Source organism: Lepisma saccharinum, chromosome 15 (genome assembly GCF_977018435.1).
Source record: "Lepisma saccharinum chromosome 15, izLepSacc3.1, whole genome shotgun sequence".
Classification (NCBI taxonomy): Eukaryota; Metazoa; Arthropoda; class Insecta; order Zygentoma; family Lepismatidae; genus Lepisma; species Lepisma saccharinum.
In genome coordinates, this window is record NC_139243.1 from 18,828,089 (window position 1) to 18,850,383 (window position 22,295).

Genomic DNA, 22,295 nt, shown 5'->3' on the forward strand with positions numbered 1-22,295 from the left:
TGCGATATTGGCAATTTATAGATTTATAACCACTTTTGCTCCTGCAGTATGGCCTCTTAATGCTAAGCCTTGTCTAGTGAGACCCGGTGGAGACACATAGTGGTTCGGATCCCACTTTAAACTGTAGGTCCAGTCCCAATTAGTCTATCTGTCCATAAAAGTGGACCTAAAACATAAACTCAAACTTGTCTACTAAGAGAAAGTAAATTCTCCTTGCACCCCAGTTTTGGCACCCAATCGCCGCTAATGGCTACCAGGTGAAAATGTCTCTCTCTCTCTTTGGTTAACCATAGCTCGCTAAGATCCTTCGTAACAGGCTATAGGTTAACTCACAAATATATTATTTTCTAAACATAGAATTATCGTGAAGAAAATAAAGGAAATTTGAAAAAAAAATTAATTTGCGAAACTCAGAACTATCCGAATACTTCTGACCAGTATCAGCGATTGGGTGCCAATTATTTTCACTTGGTAGACAAGCATTAAGAGACCATAGTACGGCGGCAAAAGTGTGAAAAAAGTCAGCCCGAGATCCACCAAATAGCCGCCACTCTGCATATGTGTGTGTATGTATGTGTGTGTACACAGATCTGGCCCCTCCTAAAAAATCCTGGGTACGGGCTTAACAGACACACACACATATGGAGGTTGAACTTTGTACCCCCAATCAAAAACCTTCTCCCGCCCCTGCTGTATTGCACCGATTACGTAGATCAGTTTGCAAAACTTTGTGAGCATTGTTTGAATTGGAGTTAAAAAATCCTCTCCCCCATCATGTTGATGGATTTGGGTGGGGGATATTTAAAAAGCATTTCACGAAGTTAGGCGCTCAGTTAGGATCTCATAAGAACCATATCTAGCTAAAAAAAAGGGGGGGAAAATAGTGTAGTTAGCAACAGAAAAGGCAACAAAAACTGCAACATGCAGTTCGGAATTCTTTTATGTATTGCAGTTTATATACATTTGCTCTTACTAATATGACATGAAAGCAATAGAACAATGTTTCTGTGAACCATATCGGTTATCATTCATTGTAAAGAATTACCATTTAGAATATCAAAGGTGCGAAGAAAAAAGTTTGACTCATCGTCGAAGGTAACGCGAACTGGTGACCGGTCGCATAAGCTTCCCCTGTATGCAACTCATAAGAGCTTTGTGAAGGATTACGATAAAGGACGTGTTTGTCATCGACAAATTTCAGCAGTAGCTCTTTGCTGACGAACGAAGTACAAGTCGGACATCTGCGTAGCTGCGAAAGAAGCACAGTGAGATTGTTATCAAGTTGTTTTCACAACATGTTAGATCTACCAGGTAAGCAATGCATTTATGAACTTTATATCCTTTTGTAAATCAGAACTTTAACGCATGAGTCGTAATGTTGGCAAAGACATTTCTTCCTGAAACACTAATATTATTTCCGTAGTGGCTACAGTACACGAAACACGAGTTTCGCAACATTTTCGACATGAAATAACTTGTTGCTCACTAATCTGTCTTGCAGAAGAAACAGTAAGGCGTTTGATATCACATTTGAAACACTAAATGTTTGCAAGAAAACAACCCCCCCCCCCAAATCCAAAGAGGGGATGGGGGAACTGTTGTATACCAGACTCCTCAAGAGGTAACAACTAATCTACGTGGTTATTGTTGACCAAAAGGAGAAATGTAATAACCAGAGAATAAAACAGTAGATTCGTTTTCCATACAAAACTGGAACTTATTGTTGTTAGATAAACATGTCACACTTTTCGTAAACAATGTTCTGTGTGCGCATTTTGAAATGAAGCTTTGAACTGTTAAGTTATTCACTAGAATGGAATATTTTATTTCGGATAGCTAACTGCACTTAATCCGCTGTGCAAGATCGGATAATCCGATTTAAACAAAAGTATTAAATCATGTATTTTACCAAAAGTTACAACTTGTTGAAAATCGTGTTCATCGTAAAATAATATTTACAATAGTTTACGAAACTACAGAACTTCCTCCCCCGACATTCTTATCCATGAAATGTTTGTGTACAGTGTTAACAAGCGCACAGAAGTAATTTCTTCGGTTGTGAAATAATAAAATGCATGTGATCATAGAGTATATTAACTTACGTACTTCTATACGTCAATCTGTTCTCATTAATATAAATAAACTTAATGCCCTTGCACAACTAATTCGACATTCAAGTACCCTGTAAACGAGAAATGTATGTATGTATTTAGAAGGAAAAGAGGTAACATTATCGTATGAGAGAAACGGATTCTTTCAAATTTCCTTCAAATTTACAGGAGAAAGTACTTACGGAAATCATTTTCTTTAGCGTTGTGGAAGTTCCTGAATGTAGATTTGATCCATTTTAATGTGAATGCGTGTTGTTTTCTGTGAAAATCTCTGTCTGACACGCTGTTTCTGCTCCCGCCATTTGCTTTCTGCACAAGAGTGCAATGTTCCGTGTGTTAAGATGATGCAAACGCGTAGCCAGTGTTTCAGCCTCGCCGTGTTTTCACTAGAACATGACGTGTCGAGTTTCATCACTCATCCCCATCTTCGCAAATTAGTCAAGAGGCACAAAACGCGAAGTAAAATAAACTAAATCAATCAATCAATCAATGACGTGTCGAGTATTTTAATTTTTTTTTAAACTATGCTTGCCTAACCTACCTTAACCTAACCTAACCTTACGGAAAATGTTTTTTGGGGCTAACGTGAATGGTTTTTGGGGCTAACGTCAATGGTTTGTGGGGCTAACGTCAATAGTTTGTGGGGCTAACGTCAATGGTTTGTGAGGCTAACGTCAATGGTTTGCGACGTATTAGCATAATTTCAAATCCGAGCACGAAGTAGATATTTTCCGGTGAACAAGGTTTCAACACTGCATAAATCGACAAAACACTTTCAGAACGCTCCCTAAACCAGTACGCTATCACGGCCATAATGTGTTACAGATTCGAAACAACAAGTATCAGTAAGTACTCGTAAATCTAAGAAATAGACAATGATATGCATTATTTTACTTTAGGAAATGTTCCACATTCGAAAATAATACGTTAGCAATGTAAAGAAGTCCGAAATATATGATTCGTAGGTGTTTCGCTCATACGATAATAGTACGAAAGTCCACTATCCTATCTTGAGGATACAAATGCACGTTATTGTTATTACTAACACTAACTATAACAGAAGTTTACAATAGTGAAAATCACACAATGAATCATTATTTTCCACAATTGCATTACAAAATGAAAATTTACCTTTAGTGTCCCGGTTACTTGAGTCTGTTCGAGGGGAGGACAAGGGCATCCGTTGTTAATTTTTACCATGCCTAAGATGATTTAGATAACAAATTCGTATGATTTTAGTTATTTTTAGTATTAGTATTTTAAGTAATTTCTTACATCATAACCCTATTTTCATTACTGTATTATAACTGGAGTGCAAAGGTGCATTGTACCTGTTTAAGTTAATCGCGACTATGATGAGTGACTCATGATTTATTGATTTGGTGTTTTAAGTCCACTTTATGGACAGTAAGGCTAATTGGGACTGGACATACAGTTTAAAGTGGGATCCGAACCACTATGAGCCTCCAACGGGTATCGAACCCGGGACCCCTTGATTACAAGGCAACGAGCGACTAACGATTAGATGATATTGATGAGAGGGTAAATACAAGGGACAGTAATGCTCAGGACGGGACTCGAATCCAGTCTTCGGTGGCGAAATCGTGAGGATGGGAAACCAGTAAATTAGCTACATACATTAGGACAGTAATCAGGTAAGATAAGTTAGACCTTGTTTACATTCTTAAAGGTAATATTTGTTGCAAAAATTTGGCACCAAAATCCGCGAAGGTTTGAAGCCAGCTGCATTTCTTACATGCGTTGATATGTGATTGGTCCTCTCCGCTAGCGTACTGGTAACGCTGTCAAGGGGTCCCGGTTTCGATACCCGCTGGTGGCACATTTGTACAATGGCTCGAGTACAACTTTGAACTGTAGCTTCAGTTCCGATTAACCCATCTTGTCAAAGAGGTTTTTCATACATTATTATGGGTGCAGCAACACACATTACGTTGCACCTGTCTTAGTTACACAAAGTTTGTTCACTTTATGCTCAGATATGTAAATCAGAACAAGACCTTCAGTTTAAATCGGGGTTGGAACCACTGTGCAATGTGCCTACACCGAAGAGATCGAACTCGGCACCGCTTGATTACAAGGCGTTACAACGTTATCAGGAAGGCCCGTCAACGACACACGTTTGATTCTTCGCATGCGCCAGGACACACACAAACATACTTATCTCCCAATAAAACACTAGCGTGCCAGTATGATATGACTACGCTGTTTGTTATTTTTCTTATCTTCAAGGCCGGGAAGTATTAATCCCCACTAGCTCGTGGTAGCCAGTTTGGAGACGGCCACATTTAAGATGCTGTTTTAAAAAAATGCATATTTGAACTAAAAGAGCATTTTTTTGTCGGGGAGTGCTGAAGGGAGAGGGGGGTTGTAGTAGGCGTCGGCTACTTCTGCACCACTTTGCCGCCGTCACTTGGTCTAATTTTATCTCATGAGACCCTAGAAATCAGGTCGCTATCACGTGGTTGAACAGGAGGGTGTAAGGAATGGTGCTTACAATCCGAAGGGGGGCGTGACAGATAAGCGCAGTGCATTGTATAAACACTAGACAGAACAATTGACAAAGAAAACATTGCATTCTTTGTCGAGCGAAGCATGAGTCACAGCACTGGGATTGCGAATAATAAGAAAAGAAACACGTTCATTGAAGAGACGTAACAACGCTTGGAAGGTATATTCAACGAAGATAAGCATAAAACTGTAAACGTATGTGAAGTTTTGCTTCAACAATTTTGTTTGATTTGATTTGGTGTTTTAAGTCCACTTTATGCACAGTAAGGCTAATCGGGACTGGACCTAAAGTTTAAAGTGGGATCCGAACCACTATGTGCCTCCAGCGGGTATCGAACCCGGGACCCCTTGATTACAAGGCAACGACGCTACCACTGCGCCATCGGGGAGGCCCTCAACAATTTTGTTGTTAGATTGTAGATTTGGATAGGAAATGTTTTACAAATAGCAAAGTTTGTTCGACACCCACTTTATGCACGAATAGGCTAACCGGAACTTCACCAAGAATTGCAAAGAAAGAAAAAAGAAACAGAAGAGGGAAGAGGATAGGGCTTGAAATGAAGATTTCCACGGAAACGGAATTCCGAATTCTTTACTTTCTTTAACAATCTCTCCTTACTACATCGATGAGTTTACTGATTAGTGAAATGACGCCCTACATTACAAATACAATTAATAATAATTAATATTAAAATTTCGTTCACACTGAAAAAAATGTATTAAAATGTGTAAAACAATAAAACCAACCGAAACGGTCCGTTTAAATTTCTGACGAGACGGAATGGAAAGGTTCCATTTATTGACGAACCGGAACGCCGTGCCGGTCCGCTCTGGTCCATTTCGAGCCTGGAAGAGGAGGTAGAGAAGGAAGAAAAATAGACAATGAAATAAGATAGAAATAGAGCAACAGAAATAGTGAAAGAAGGAAAACGATCACGTGAACACCAAAAGGAAGAACCCACCGAAACTAATTTCTCTGGATACGACACTGAACCGACGAAAATTTCTGGCCTGCCTGAGCATGGGTATTCTATGTGAGCGTCCCTTCATGAATGTAATCTCACCATCGTCGTGATTAGCCAAAATTGTCAGAAAATAGGCGGTTAAGAACAAAAATAGAGACAATCAGGGGGAATTTATAAACTTTGGAGCTCTAGGCTGTCCTTTGTTTTGGGCCCTGCCGACAAGGAAAATAAACCGGCCCTACATTACAGTAGCCACACTGGCCGCGAACTGAGAAACAAGGATGTTCATTGCGGGTTTGGTGCGCGGCACATCCACTTGGCGAAAATCGGTTTCCAAACATGCTGATAGCACCAAACGTAACCCTCGTAACCAAATTACATGCATTATTGTCACAATTACAATTCTAATAATGCCTACATTGTTAGGTTATAAGGCCAGGTTTAGGGCTGTTAGCAACCCATTTTCGCGACGTGTTATCGCACTACAACGCCAGGGGTCTCCGGTTCGAATCCCGGCCTGGGCATGGATGTTTGTGAGTGTCCATTCATCAATTTCATCATATCGCCCATCCCCATCCGCAAATTAGCAAAAAGTAGCACAAAAGAAGAAGTAAAATAAAGCAAATCAATCAATCAATCACGTACGCACACCAGCAGACTTATCAAAATTTCATATCGTAACTCAAGAAAATTGAAATGTGGTAATGAAAACCCCGATGCACAACATTTATTCTTAGAATGTACAATTTCCTTACAACAAGAAATCATACTCTAGAAAGGTTTACAACGATTGAAAATTCCATTCCCAGTGTCACTCTCTCTCCTTATATTAGAATTATCTACTCCACTTGCCTGGCTTCTATACGGATATGCACAAAAATGTAGACTTGAAACGTAAAAAGTGATCACAATGAAACAGTGCAAAGAGAAAAGTGATTTACTTATATAATTGGTTTCAGTCTGTGATAATCTAACCTAGGAACCCGGAACGCTGACCAAAGTCAACAGGATATAAACGTTGATAGGGTCATATAAAAGAAGAAGAAGAAGATAGCTGGATATGGTGACTCTCACTCGACCAGTTGGTTTCAACCGTCAATTGACTTTCAATTGTTGGCATTCCAAATGTTTACATTCGCTTCTTCGAGGAACAATTGTTTATTTTCGAGCACTGTTACGTGCGTGACCTCGCGCGGCTTCCTTTGCAGTTTTCACTCTGATTACAATGCAGTACTGAAAATAGGGTTATGTTATGATGTAAGAAGTTATTTTAAACGCTAGAGACTCCTTCCTTCCATCTCATGTGAAATGAGCCAGTAAAAGGAACTTGGCATGTTGTTTTATTTGCTATTATATTATCACAAGCAATTATTGTATTAAGGAAATTTAATAGTCGATGGATGCCTTTGCCACTTTTGCCCCATCAGCGTCTCATTTTTTGCTACTCCCTGGACTTGCGGTCCCTAGACTACAGCGCCTTGAATAACGTAGTGTGGAAAACGACCCAAGAAACTGGTTCCCGAGACGATGACAACATAGATGGCAGTGCGATCCGTACAGGTGCTAATTTTGTTATGATAATGCGGCTTAGTAGTTTTTGGAATATATTGTGTAGATTTGTTTGTCTTGAAAGGCGGTAAGTGAATTGATGGGAACAGTTATATTTGTGAAGTGATTTGCAGTCACGAAATGGCATTAAGTTACACAGAAAAGTAACATAAATACGTTTTATGTGCAACGCAACACGAGCAGCTACATCGCAACGTGAGGCTGGACGTCGAACGTTGGATTGTGTACACAAGTTTATTTTTGTATGCTAATAAAATTTATCTTTTTGTTTGGGAACACTAAATATACAAATACCCTTTTCTTTACTTGAACGATATCCACTAGAACAACCAGGCACAAAACAGTGGCGATCATATCTTCGAGACATGGTGAAAATATAACTCAACCAACGCGTTGTTTACATTTTTCCAGTAAGCGGGAAACGAAGTGTCATATTTCACGCTTGCGAGTTTTTGGACTGTAAGTTAGACAACACGCGAGTGGATGTAAAGCAGATCTTTGAAAAATAAACGAGTATTGTCTGTGTGAATTTCCATAAAAATAATGTTTGTGACTGACAATGTTAATGAACCTTTCAGGATAATGCATACATAATATTAATTCTCGCGGCAATTGTCATATTACGAGTTACGAGTAACAATCCATACCTATGTTTTCTTCCGTATTGTTAATAAAAAACTGAAGGACAGGTATTATCGACGGTTCAGAATATTCTTTAATATTTTCTCGACTACTGTACCAAATATCATAACAATTTTCTGATACAAAGAAATGTTACAAGGAAAAGTATCAGACGTTGCAGCAAAAACTCCATTTACTTCCATTATAAGCAGACGAATGTCATGCATCTGTACCGACACCAGCGCCTCTAGCGGTATCATTTCTGAGTGGAACCTGCCAGAGAGGACAGAACCGTCCGTTTTCCACACTACATTATTCAAGACACTGTACCTAGAATATAGTCTAGGATAGCCTAGTGGTAAAATCCCCCTGGATACAATACAGTTTATCACGTTAGTTAAAGATTTTTTAGTATGAACCTGCGAAGACAAAGAACAGCCGGCGGAACAGCAAAGCCCAATACCATGACTTTTTTGGGGGACAAGTTTTAACTTGATTTTACATCATATCGCATGTTACCAATCAGAGTTATGCAAGATACAAAACCATGACCGTTGACTTAGCAACATGGAAGGATATCATCGTTACAGTTGAAATTATTATGAGGATAAAACGGGGCGCTAAAACAAGTATGATACAAAACACATTTCCGCCTGTAATATATTGTATGAAGTTATTCTGTTACGAATAGGCTATGTTCATGTATACAAATTGACGGAAGGGTTTCAAGTAAAGAAGGAAATGTTTAAGTCCACTTCTTGTTCAGGGAACACCGTGCGAATTAAGCTTTTTGCTTTTGGTGGGAAGCCTAATGGTAAATGGGGACTCATTGGCGTATTTGCGACTTATGCAAATTGCAAATTTATGCAAATTTGTATATATGTTACCAGTAAGTAAACTATTGCATAGCGGTTCATCGAGAAAAACTAGATATGGAAAACGCCGTAGAAAGAAACGAAGGACAGGCTGCCGCGTTCACGACTCGATTCAAACTGTCATGTAGACGTCCAGGAATTGAGGACTAAAAGTGGTAAACGTTGTAAGTGCCAAAAGCGAAAGTGTTGGGAAATCGCATCTGCCCGTAAGAACGTGCACACTAGTGACCTCTTTACACGCCCTTTGGACTACTTAGAGGGCTACCAGCCACCTTTCACGTTTACCACATTATAAAGCATGGCACATTTCACAGTTTAACGTGGAAAACGGTCTTTGAATTATTGTGGCACTTACAGCCTTTACCAGTTTTAATCTTCAATTTTAGTACCACGTTAGGTTCCAGGTAGAAGCATTAATCAGTGAGAAACCGAACGTCCCCATTTGATCCGCCGTCCCCGTTTTGGACGACCCTCCCTTAATGCTATCAATACCATATGCTCCGTGTCAATATTTTTCATAATTCTTAATCCGTCGTCGCTTTGTAATCAAGGGGTCCCGGGTTCGATACCTGGTTGAGGCACATAGTGGTTCGGATCCCACTTTAAACTGTAAGTCCAGTCAGATTAGCCTTACTGTGCACAAAGTGGACTTAAAAACACCAAATCAATCAATCATAATTCTTAATCATCACGTGACCCTGTGACCTACCCGTTTACGCGTAACGGTTCGTAACATTTCGCTGTCTCCTAGCGATCGGGGAGCCACATGTTACCAACCTCAGTCATAGAAGAGAATATGCACTTTAGAATCTTTACCAAACTTTGAAGCAAGGGGCTTAATCACGAAATCCAAGACTTAACCCTCTCTCTCGAATCTAAACCCCCGAACGGATTTGATCAAAGGTTTGGTTTAGACGGAAGCATTTCCTTTAATATTTTCGCTAGCATTGCTTCGAAAAACTTATAGCAGATATTCGGTATAATATAGACAGTACGAAAGGCACGTCGAGTTACCCCATCTAAGGTGAGTGCACGGTGTTTACAATTGAAACAACTAAAATAGTCTTCCATGCGTGTACTTTATACGTTATAAAGTATGCATTTAAGCAGCGCCATTGCTTTGTACCTAAAACGTTTTTACAGGAAATGTTATTCCTCTCGGTTGAATAGTTATCGGCTTTTAAAAATGTGAAGTGATACATTGTTTACATCGCACACAGCCGCCATTACATCTGCACTCGTGACCTGGTCACTTCTGATTGGTTACGCTACGAAAAATGCTACGGAGCGAGCCTATCAGTATGGCATCTGAAATGCTATAACATTTCGCACTTTACACGGTAGCATTTTGGTTATCGTATAAATGTTGAGGAAAATGGTTTCGTCTGGCCTCAGATTATATACGTACATTGGTCCTAGATATTATTAACTGTACAGACGCTATTTTAAATATAGGAATGGATAGTTTTGCTGAATCACTGAAACCTATTTCTCGTTACATATTGCTATTCTCAATAAACTTTAGTTTGAGCTTTGTGTGTCCTTTTTTTTTTCAGACCAGCCAGGGCCCAGCGGCCGGCGTTACAACACGAGATCGACGCGTTCCATAACCTACCGTCTTCCAGGAACTGTGACAGGTATTGTATATGTATTATTGTTAATCTTCCCTTTAGCCAGTTCTGTGGCTTAGCGTGTAAAGTGATCGACTTTGGGAGTCGCTACCAAAGTTGCCGGATTCGAGACCCGACCTAATCATGGGTGTTCTTTGTGAGCGTCCTTTGATCAGTTTCATATAATCATCACTCATCCTCAACGTCACGATCAGGCCAAAAATGGCAGAAAAGCGACGTAAAATGACAAAACTGCTAATACAAACTTCATTTTTGTGGATTAATTTGTGGCGAGCTGATATCTATAAATTGATGCCCCCCACCATTGTAGAAATTAACATACTTTCAACAATTATTCATTTTACTTGACTTTGGCTGCTTCTCTGGTTAAGTTTTATAGTGTGATTGGACCGAGCTCCTCGGCGGAGTGGTTAGAACAGCGCGCTTCGACGCAAGGGGTTCCGGGTTCGAATTCTGGCCCGGGGATATATGTTATTTGTGAGTGTCCATTCATCAGTTTCATCTTATCACTCATTCTCATCTTCGCGATTAGCTAAAAGTGGCAGAAAAGCGACGTAAAATAAACCAAATCAATCAATGGTTTCATACATTTTTTGAGAGATTAGTGGATATTCTAGCTTAATATGTGCATAATCCCATACATATTGGGTACAGAGGCGTCTATAGTGGGATAGTACCCCCCTGCAGAACCGAACAAGAATTGCGTTTAATATCTTTTTCATGCATCAAATAGTTTCCAGCAGGTAAGCGTCATTCCTGGTGTGGAGCTCTAAAAAGTTGTGTTGGCTTGTATAGTGAAGAGAATTGAAGAGCTATACTTGGAAGCCATAGCAGTGATCCAAAACCAGAAAACAGCGGCGATGGAACTCGTTACGCTGACCCAACGCCAAGCCGCTGGAGGAAGCCCTCAGTCCTTACGTCACTGAATTCAGCTTTTCCCGCGCTAATTGAGTCAAGGCGTGGTATTAATTTTCAACGGCTACCCCTGATTTTCACCCCTCGTTGTTCCGTTCCAGATTGTCGGGAATTCCAACGTGTGTAGAGGAAGATTATTTCCGTAACGTCTTTGGCTGTTATACATTTGAGGCATCGGAACGAGTCACAACTCTCGAAGCAGCCAATTAACCAAGCGCTGCTGACGTCATCTCAACCCAGAACCTATCGCTAAGCCCGTTGCTCAGGTTTTACACGCCACTAGGCTCGCTAGACAGATTCGCGCAGTTCGCTGGAGATGTTCCGAAAGTAATTAGACTCTAATGATCATTTTAAGACGGCTAATGAAAGTGTAGTGCAAACATACTGTATGTAAACAGTTGCTTTTCTTCCCTCTCATGCTAAAGAAACGACTGATTGACAATGGTCGACAATGTCATAATCTCATGTCAACATGTGTTAAAGGGAAAAGTGGTAGTGCTTGGAAAGGTTTGGAGATACATTTTAGAAAATAACTCTATGAAATTCCCGACTGGGTTTGATGAATAAACATTATTGTGGGGCATGTTTATTATTCTCCGCTAAAAAGGAAATGTAGGAGATAAATTCAGATTCTATGAGACATGATAAAGTATTTCTCTCTGAATAAAGACGAATAGAGCTGGATTTCTGATTTTTTTTTAAAAAAACGTTTTAAGCCCAATTTATGCACAGATAGGCTAATCGGGACTGAATCTACAGTTATATGCCTCTACCGGGCATCGAATCCGGGTTCCCTTTATTAAAAGACGACGATGCTAAAAGGAGGCACAAACTGGAATTCAATCAACTAAGGGAAGTCAAAATTAATTTTGTGGAAACGATAGATGAAAGGGAGGGGAATCACATTTTTATGATTATCAGATGAGCTAGCCTGCGTCAACGAAATTGTCAAGGGGTATCCTTTTCTTAAGGCACCAAAATGTCAACCAATCTTCTATGTAGACTGCATTTCCAGACTAACGATGCTCTGGCGCCTGGATCTACAGCCAGGACAATGCTCTGTACGAACCGTGTTGTGTTGTTCATATGTGTTTGGGATTGTCCCTTCATCCATAACATCGTATCATTGTCATGAAACGCCACTGGCACACAGGTGTTTGTTGTCTAGTTATAACATGTAACTAACTACCTTGCTGTATATGGCATGTGGTGTTGATTAGAGGGGTGTGGGTGCAATTGCCTCCCTCCACTTCTGGCCAGTCTCCGAACTATGGCCTCGTAATGCTAAACCTTGTGTACAAGAGAAAATAAACTGTCCTTGCCCCCCAAGTTTAGGCACGCATTGGCCGCTTTGTTGATTAAAGGTGTTATTAATTAATGGTGTTATTATATAATGTATTTTTACAAGCGTTAAGCTAAAATATGACAGTGCGTTTACCTGTGACTTATCATCCAAAAATTGTTGACGATCTTAATGAAAAACTATTAAATAATTCCAGACGATTAATTGTAAATGCTTTACTGGTCGCAAGTTTTATATGCGAAAGTGCTGTTTTTAAAATGTGCATACTTAATATGCTTTTATGTATATAGGGTGTCGCTGTATATCACCAACTGACTTCGAGGACGTCAGGGAGAATAACTTTTCTTTGTGGTGTTTTGCTTGTTGAAGCCCCGTAAAAAGCTAGAGACTTTCTCAAACGTGTATATTTATCCTGTATGTATGCAGCCATGCGCCACGAGTTCATGGTTGCCTCTGTATTTATTTTTCCGTCGAACAGAGTGAAGTCGCAGTACGCCTCTCAAATCATACATGTGAACTTTCATACATGATTATTAGTGATACACAGTCTACCCACAGAATATTGAAGAGTTTAACACACATTTTCCTGTGTACAGGAAAAAGTAATTCAAATTCAAATTCAAATTCTTTATTTACGTGGGCGAGGTTCAGCCTGAGGCTGTTCTGCCACCTAACCCGTGTCATCGATTACATTTAAATTTACATTTCTTATGTTATTACAATATTAATACAGTGTACAATAAACTGTTTGATTTAGTTACAAAATCTATTGATAAAATAATCGTAATAATGTATGAATAAAATGATACAAAAATTGTGAAAGACAACTACATAAAAATAAAATAAAATGAATGAAAAATAAATAAAAATAAAAACATGTAGACAAAATACATAACATAAACATACAAGTTACATCATAGTATTTGAACACAATCTCTGCTCTGCCAAAAGAAAATTCTTTACTTCATTTCGGAAAGATTCTATTTTAGATATGCTCGACATGGTCTTAGGTAGGGCACTCCATATTTTTGCAGCAAAATATGAAAACGACGACTGATATGCCTGTGTGTTGCAGAGTGGAAGGTTAAATTTGAAATTATTTCTTGTATGGTGGCTGTGAATACTGGTGCGAGGGATCAACATGTCTGCCAGATACGACGGCTTGCCAGATGTAATAATTTTATGTATAAGGCAATATGTATGCAGTAGCCGCCTACGGTACATATTGAGGATATTCTTATTATTTATGGAAGGTAAAATATGTTCACGTCTCGGGATGCAAAATATGAACCGCATGCACGCATTTTGGCATTTTTGAATCTTTGCTTGTAAAGTTTTATTTATTCTACCAGAGTACACTACGTCACAATAGTCGAGAAATGGATATATAAGTGTTTCAACTAATCGCTGCTTGATTTCTGAAGATAATAGTTTGTTAAATTTAAACAAGAATCTAAGTGTTCCAAATGATTTATTGATTTGGCGGCTAATATGCTCATTCCATGATAGCCGAGTGTCAAATATCAGTCCAAGACTTTTAACTACTTCAGCTCTAGGTATGACATCATCATTTATTGTAATTGTTGTATTAGTGTGCATGGCTGAATACATAGGGAATAAGAAATGCTGTTTTCGAGGGGTCGTACCATCGAAACGTGACCTCAGCGAGCAAAACTTTGCTGAGAAAAGTTGTTAGCCTTGATATTCTCTACGCGCCCTTAAAATTTGTGCTGTATGGCGACAGCCTCTTTAGATATATAAACATACACACGCACGCAAAGACACACATATATGCATACACACCCACACACATGCAGATATAGCTATTATCTTTTGCAGATCATAATAGTGCGGTGGATACTGCTCTACGAAGGGCTTTGGGCCGCCTTACATGGGCTCCAGCTTCACGAGGTAAATATTAATATATGATTTTTTAAAAAAAGTTTTTCACTATGTAGCAATTAAACACACCTTACACACATGTGGTAATCCAGCACCATTTTGCAGGGGATCAGTACCACATATTCCTTATCGGATAACGAACGCCGCAAGGATGATATCGAGACTATATCTGCCTCGTCTAGTTTGTGAGATCTGTCTGGCTTCGGTCAGCCTAAACTATACGTATATACACAGTGTCTCATAACTAGGGAATTGATTTTAAGGTGAAGCACCTTGCCAAAATATAGCTAGCTCCTTTCAAATTGATCGTTTAAGATTTTAGGACATGAGATCAAGTAAAGTTACGATAAACAAACTATAAACAATGCGTTTGGTATATCACTTTGTTGCCCCTTTTAGCACCTTGTCGTGAGATTAGCACATTTATTCCCTTTTAACTCGCCCTTTGATGCGCTTTTTCCCTCCCTTTTCTTTCATGTCTTGTTAAAATATTAGACAGAAAAATACTCTTCTTGAGCAGCTACATAACTATAAAACGAGAACTATAAACTGGTATAATATAATCATTGCAGTCCCAATAGTTCCCAAGATAATGTAGCAAAACCCACGAGAGAAAACCCAAACTTCAACAAAACCTATTCCGCAAAACAGCAGTTCTCTATGCGGTCCGCGCGCATTATATAACCACAGTTCTCTACGCGGTCCGCGCGCATTATATACAGAAGGCGCAGAAAAGGAGAGCATTGAATAAAGGCATTTTATCAGCTCCTTTTTTAACACCTCTTTGATAACATTTTCATTACTTTTCCCCCCTTTCCCGACCATAATTTTGTACCTTAAAATCCTTTCCCTAGTCATAACGTAAATAACTTTTCTTAAAATCCTTTTTTCATGTTTGTTTATTTGATGTCTTTTTTTTGACGCCACTGACTCAGGGAAAAAGGAATTTTAGCCCGAATGCATGAAACCTTGCTGCACATCTTCACAGTTGCCACTAATGAATTATAATTAACCTTGTAATTACGATAAACAAACTATTAAAAATGCGTTTGGTATATCATTTTGGTTTTCTAAATATCGTACAGCAGTAGCGTACGCAGGATTTCATCAAGGGGGGTGTTATTTCTAAAACTTTTTTCCAAATTCACATTACCATTGTTTTATTATACTTTAATTAAATAATAATAATAATCACAATTAATTAATAATACTTATAATTAATTAATTAGCTAAATTAATATTAATAATACTACTAATACCACTACTACTACTTTTACGTAATAGAGATCTACATAAATATAGTATTTATGAAAACATTAAAACAAAATTACTTTCTAGTCATTCAATTTTTATCAAATCCTGGGAGAATTTTTTTGTTTCTTTGTTACGAAATAATTGTCTGGTCAACGAAGTGAGGCATTTTAAGAGTGAAGAAGATCCATAAATACAAGAAAATATATTAAAATAAATTGAAATAATCAAAGTATGGAACTCATCCAAGGAGCTGCGGTGATCTGGTCGGTAGAGCGTCTGACAAGTGACAATCACGCGGGAGATCCGGATTCCATTCCCGAAATTGGTTGGAATTTTTCCGGCTTCTTACCCGCATAAATGTCCCCGATAATTCACATCTGGATTGTCTCCCTGTTCTTACCAATAAAACATTTTACAATAGTTAAGCTTATTGTCGTTTGAATGATTGTCTAGTCAACAAGGTGACACATTTTAAAGAGAGACATTCAAACGTGCTGCGGTAAACAATACAATGGGAAGGCAAATTGGTGACTGTATCCTTGTCTGCCTAGCCTTTGTCTATACATTAGTCTCTTACAACGTACCAACAACTTTATTTAGTTAATTCTCATTGTTCACACACAAAAATAAATACATGTTCGTTGAACACTGGCGTACGTAGAGGGGTGGCCGATGGTGTTCCAGCTCCTACCGAAATTTTGAGAAAATCAGAATTTTCAAATAAAAATCCGTTAAGAACTTTAAAAAATCAAAATATGTAAATGCGAAACCTCTTTCAAAGTGAATCCCGATTACCATTTTGTCTTTGAATACAATTTTAATAGACTGAAAAGCTCCAAAAATACGAAATATTTTATTATGCATCCTGCCCTCCAAAACGAAGCCATGTGCTATCCACATTTACTATTCCAGCCCCTCCCGAAAAAAAAATCCTGCGTAGGGCAGTGTATTGAACATTGTTGCAACTGAGATACAAAACAACTTTTTTTTCTCTTTTAAATCATAGTTACCCTAACCTAACCCCATAAACTCGTGTTTATTTTCAAGGCATCACTTTGAAAGACGCGTGTGTTTGGAATGCTGTGCTTTTCTCCATGCTGCATGGAAATAATAATTCAAATTATTATTATTATTATTATTATTATTATTATTAGTAGTAGTAGTAGTAGTATTAGTAGTAGTAGTAGAAGTAGTAATAGGAATATTATTGTCCCAGATCCTTGACTGTGAAAAATTGGCCATTTCATTTTTTTTCCACAGCATTTTTCATATTTCACAAGCTCAAGGGGGGGGTTTAAACCCCGTAACCCCCCCCTTGCGTACGCCACTGTCGTACAGTATCAATGTCTCGAACGAGAACACGATTCCCGGGCACAAAGTCTCGTCTCTTGTCGATTTTATTGAGGTCGGCTTTGTTCTCGGTCTGATATTTGAGTCATCTGAGCCTTGTTTCTAGGGCTTGAGGTTACACCCGGATTGCGCACACTTTTCCGGTTTTATCAGTGGTATCTGATAAGCCGTTGACAAGCTGTCACAATGCACAGGATTGCGCACAAAAAAATGAGGCGATGTTGTCAGATGTAAAATGTTCTCAAGCTGTTCTCACTTCTGTTGTGTTTGTTTGTGTGTGTGTGTGGACTTACACGTGTTTTTGCTGGTAGGGTAGCATTAGATAGGCATAGAGGATGAACCTGATTGGTGGACTAGAATGAAATGGTCGGTGTATCTCCGTATTTATACGGAAGGTCACGAGCTTCGATTGACAGAAGTGTTTGTTGTGCACTCATTAACCTAACGTAACCTAACTTTTGAGTTTGAGTAAATTGTTATGAAAATTGTATCTTGAAAACATCAATAGTGACTTACTGTATTATGTAAATTGGTATGAAAATTGTATCTTGACTTGCTACATTTACTGGTCAACTTATATATATTTTTTTTAATCCTTAAGATATTTGCTATTTTATTTCTAATTTCTCTCTCTCTTCTTGTCTAAAGAAAAAAAAAACAGTTTTGCGCACAGACTTTAAAGCTATCAAAGTGGCAACGTTCGATCAAAATCTGTGCGCAAAACAGGTCAGTGAGATTTGTGCGCAATCCTGGATCTAAAGTGTGCGCAATTCGGTTGCGGCGGTTTCGAGAGACCAAGACCATTATGATCATTTACTTCGCTGCTCTGCTTCTCTATAGGTAAATCGCGACGATGAGGGATTGATTAGAAGACGAGGTAAACACACTGGATATCCATACCTTACCTGCGTTCCTAGTCTAGAATCCCTGGCTTTACTACACTAACCGCTCGACCGCAGAGACGAGACACTATTAATTCAAATTTGCCATAGGCTCAATTTTAACATAAATATCATCGTCCCTCCTGCAAATACTACTACCCATAATATATTAATATATGTATATTAATTTCTTGCAGTGGATTTTATGTAGAGGTGTATTTTTTAAATAATAGTCAGATATTTGATCCCACACGCAATACATGAGTAAGTAAACAAGACAATGGAGGGACACAATAATTAGCATTAATTTTAATTACATGATGATTACTTACGATTTTTCCTTAATGAAATATTCTTTATGTACTTCGTAAGAATCCATGAGATATTGAAAACGTAAGGCATATAGAGAGGGAGAGACAGACACAGACATTTCGAAAACTAAATACGTAAAAGAGGAAACTGGTAATGCAAATGTAGAAAAATGTAAAATAATAATTTGTCTTGTTTCAAGTGCCGAACGCAATGTAGAATCTAATACAGCATTATATCAAATAAAAACGTACACAATTAAAGAGATGAAATATGTAGAGGGCTGTTGGAAAAGTTTCTGCAAACTACCACCAACAGTGGCGCCAGTGTTCCGCTATTATAAAAATCGAAAGAATATACTTTTTTATGTTTAAATTACCTTTGATTGTTTGTTTAAGCTTATTCCTTTATTTTTCACAGCAGTTTGAAGAAGTAGTTTAGTGTGAGAAATGGAAATTTCTCGTGAACACTTTCGGGCAATGATTTTTTATGATTTCAAATGTAGTTTAACACCGAAACAATACATCTAGCGAGTTCATTTGGCTTTTGGGGATGAAGCACCATCCAATAGGACTGTGTACAATTTGTTTTCCGAATTCCAGCGTGGTCGCACATTTCTCAGTGATGAATTTCGTGAAGGTCGTCCATCCACGTCTGTTGTTGCCAGTAATGTTGATGCTGTGCGTGAAATGATTGAGAGAGATCGGTATGTGACATACCGTGAGATTCAGGCATCCTTGAACATTGATATGTAAACAATACATACGATTTTGCATGTGCATCTGAACGTACGGAAACTTTCAAGCCGTTGAATCCCACACAACTTGACCGAAGCTCAAAAACAGGCTCGATTAAATTGGTGTAAAGAAATGCTTAAAAAATTCAACCGAGGCAAGTCAAATTTGGTCAAACTACATTGTTACAGGGGACGAAACTTGGATCTATTTATACGAACCCGAAACTAAACAGCAATCCACTGTTTGGATGTTTCAAAGTGAGCCGAAACCAACAAAAGTTGTTCGTTCGAAGAGTGCCGCCAAGCAAATGATTTTTTTGTTTCTTCTGTTATACCGGACATGTGGCAACATAGCTTTAGAAGATCGAAGGACTGTAAATGCTGAGTGGTATACAACAATTTGTTTGCCAGAGATCATCAATGAATTGCGTAAAACAAACCCAAATCGTCGCATTATTCTTCACCACCACAACGCCAGTTCCCACTCAGCACACCAAACTGTTGATTTTTTGTCCAGTAAAAATGTCGAATTAATGACTCATTGTCCGTACTCACCTGATATATAACCTAATGACTTGTTTTTGTTCCCACACATGAAAAATAAGATGCCTGGTGAGCGATTTGTGTCGCCTGAAGCAGTTGTTGACGCATTCCGAACAGCGGTTTCTGAGGTATCAGCTTCAGAGTGAAAAAAAAAGCCTTCAAAATTGGTTTGAGCGTATGCAAAATGTATCGATCTTAAGGGTGAATATTTGAAAAACAATAAAGCCATTCCCAGAATTTCACATGTCTTTCTTCCATATTGATTGCAGAAAATTTTTCAGCAGCCCTCGTAGTAACACAGATAAGGGTATCTATGGTACTATCTGTGATAGTACTGCAAGAGCAATATACTTATGATTCATTACATTTCAAATTGTAGTTTTCATAGACCTTTAACATTGTAGAAATACTTTATAGAATTGATTTGTTTCTCCTGTTTCATTTGGGTATTTTATAAGCTATAGCTATTACATAATGCGACGAAAACACTTATTATCAGTCCCAGTACATAAAATAACTACCTACGGAAAATCGTATGCCGTAACTGGCACCAAAGAATATTGTACGAGGACGTATCAAAAAGTTTCGAGACTAGTTCCGTAACACGCCAACAGATGGCACCGCAAGGCACAGGGAGCACCAACCTTCATAAGACAGTGTGCCAAGAGACATCGTCCTGTGTACATCGTGAGCTGTGCAGCTGGTGCTCTTCTGACCAGGTGCGTTACCACATCTACGATTTCATCATGGACAGCAAGTTAGAACAGAGAAAACGTGAAATTCTGTGTGAAACTGGTCAAATCGGCCACAGAGACACGCACGCTTCATGAGTGGAAAAACATCACTGGAAGACGGCACGCTGACGTAGTTCTTGGCAAACTTGGACGCGGTGTTCCTTCCGCACCTAGGTCTGCAACCTGGGGACGAACTTGGCAGCAACACGGTGCATGTTCAAATCACACGTGAGGATTACCTGCACTATTCCGTATGACACACCGACAATGGCACCAATGTTGTGGATCCTCATGCACAAGTTGCCGAATGGTTTCGACATTTTCGGGTGTTGTGCTCGTTGAAGTTCGTCCTGGTCTCTCATCGTCTTCCAGTGATGTTCTTCCAGTCTTGAAGCGCGCGTGCCACTCAAATCACCTCGCACAACTCATTGCAGCATCGCCGTACACTTGCCGAATCATGTCAAGCGTCTCTGTGACGGATTTGCCCAGTTTCACACAGAATTTCACGTTCGCTCGTTGTTCTAACTTGCTGTCCATGATGCAATCGCAGACGTGGTAACGCACGTGGTCAGAAGAGCACCAGCTGCACAGCTCACGATGTACACAGGACGATGTCTCTTGGCACACTGACTTATGAAGGTTGGTGCTCCCTGTGCCTGTGCGTGCAGCCTTGCGCTGCCATCTGTTGGCGTGTTACGGAACTAGTCTCGAAACTTTTTGATACCACCTCGTAATTCGCTTCCAACCTCTCTAGCATCCATCCAATGCCTATTTAAAAAAAGAAACTTAAGCCTGAATCGCACGGAACTGGATTTCCAGTAGGAATGCCCTAGTTGGCGCTGGACTGGCTACCCATTTGCTAGTTTTCGCCTCACACGATACTTGTTACACCGTACTTGTCGATAGTCTTTTGTTCCCATAATGGCGGCCGCGTGAGATATAAACAATGTATCACTTCACATTTTTAAAAACCGATAACTATTGAACCGAGAGGGATAACGTTTCGTATAAAACGCTATTAGGTATAAAACAATGGCACTGCTGAAATACATACTTTATAACGGTTACTGTACACGCATGGAACAATATTTTAGTTGTTTGAATTGTAAACACAGTGCACTCAGCATAGATAGTGTAATTCATAGCAATTATGCTAGCAAAAATGTTAAAAGGAAATGCTTTCGTCTAAAGCCGGCTTAAATATGGACGAGCAATTTGAAGAAAGTTGCGCTTTTATCAAAAATTAAAAAAGAAAAGTATGGACTAGAGATTGGCTCGAAAAAAACTCTGGTATGCATATCAATATTCATACATGAGATTCGCAGGATTCATTCACAATTTTTAAAACAATCAAACATTCATTTAATACACTTGTAAGTAATAAGGGTTTTCATTTTAGGCTAATTTTATTTGTCACGTACATATCTCATCGCTTTGCATAAATACTTAAATATTAATGAACTGAACACGAATGCACTGCACGTCATCATCTCGTTGTTAACAAAGACAGCCAACACTCGGAAACCACAGACAAAAAAATCCCCTTTGCAAACTCACAGATGATCTTCACATGCCCAAACTTTGCTCTGATTGGCTGTTCCACAGAATCCAGTCGAGGAAAGCCAGTAGCAATTAGAACATGTCCTATTCCTCCAACCCAGTCAAGCAGGCAGCCATCACATCCGGGCAAGTAGCCAGTTCAGCGCCAACTAACTTGATATCCAGTTCCGTGTGATTCGGCCTTTAAAAATCATCCACTAGCAAGGCAGCTAAGCACTTAATCACGAGCAACTTTTCTCTTATAAATATATCTATTGTAATTACTAGCAACAGTGTGCATATAACTTCTCATGGCTATTAAAATTCTAAACTTCATTATTTGATCTTTTTCAATTTATTATTATTATTGATATTATTGTTTCATTCATTGTTCCAGCTGACTCTGTCATACATGTACTAAAGATGAAAACGACGAACATTAGATATCTATGTCCATTCGTTTAAATATGTAACCCTTTTTTCTATTTTTTTAATTCAATCCATATGCATTAGGTCTTATATGTAATC

General features: G+C 38.8%; 1 protein-coding gene across 2 annotated transcripts in view; it reads left to right on the forward strand.

Moving 5' to 3' along the window:
• The first annotated feature begins 1,157 nt into the window (after nt 1–1,157).
• LOC145999410 (uncharacterized) overlaps nt 1,158–22,295 on the forward strand; it is a 42,409-nt gene continuing 21,271 nt past the window's right edge. Inside the window, exons 1-3 of one of the 2 annotated variants that reach the window (XM_083136364.1) lie at nt 1,158–1,311; nt 10,227–10,307; nt 14,359–14,430. In XM_083136364.1, the coding sequence (XP_082992490.1) occupies nt 1,296–1,311; nt 10,227–10,307; nt 14,359–14,430 (169 nt within the window). In that variant the 5' untranslated portion in view covers nt 1,158–1,295. The remainder of the gene's footprint in view (nt 1,312–10,226; nt 10,308–14,358; nt 14,431–22,295) is intronic. The other variant, XM_083136365.1, reaches the window with a different exon arrangement.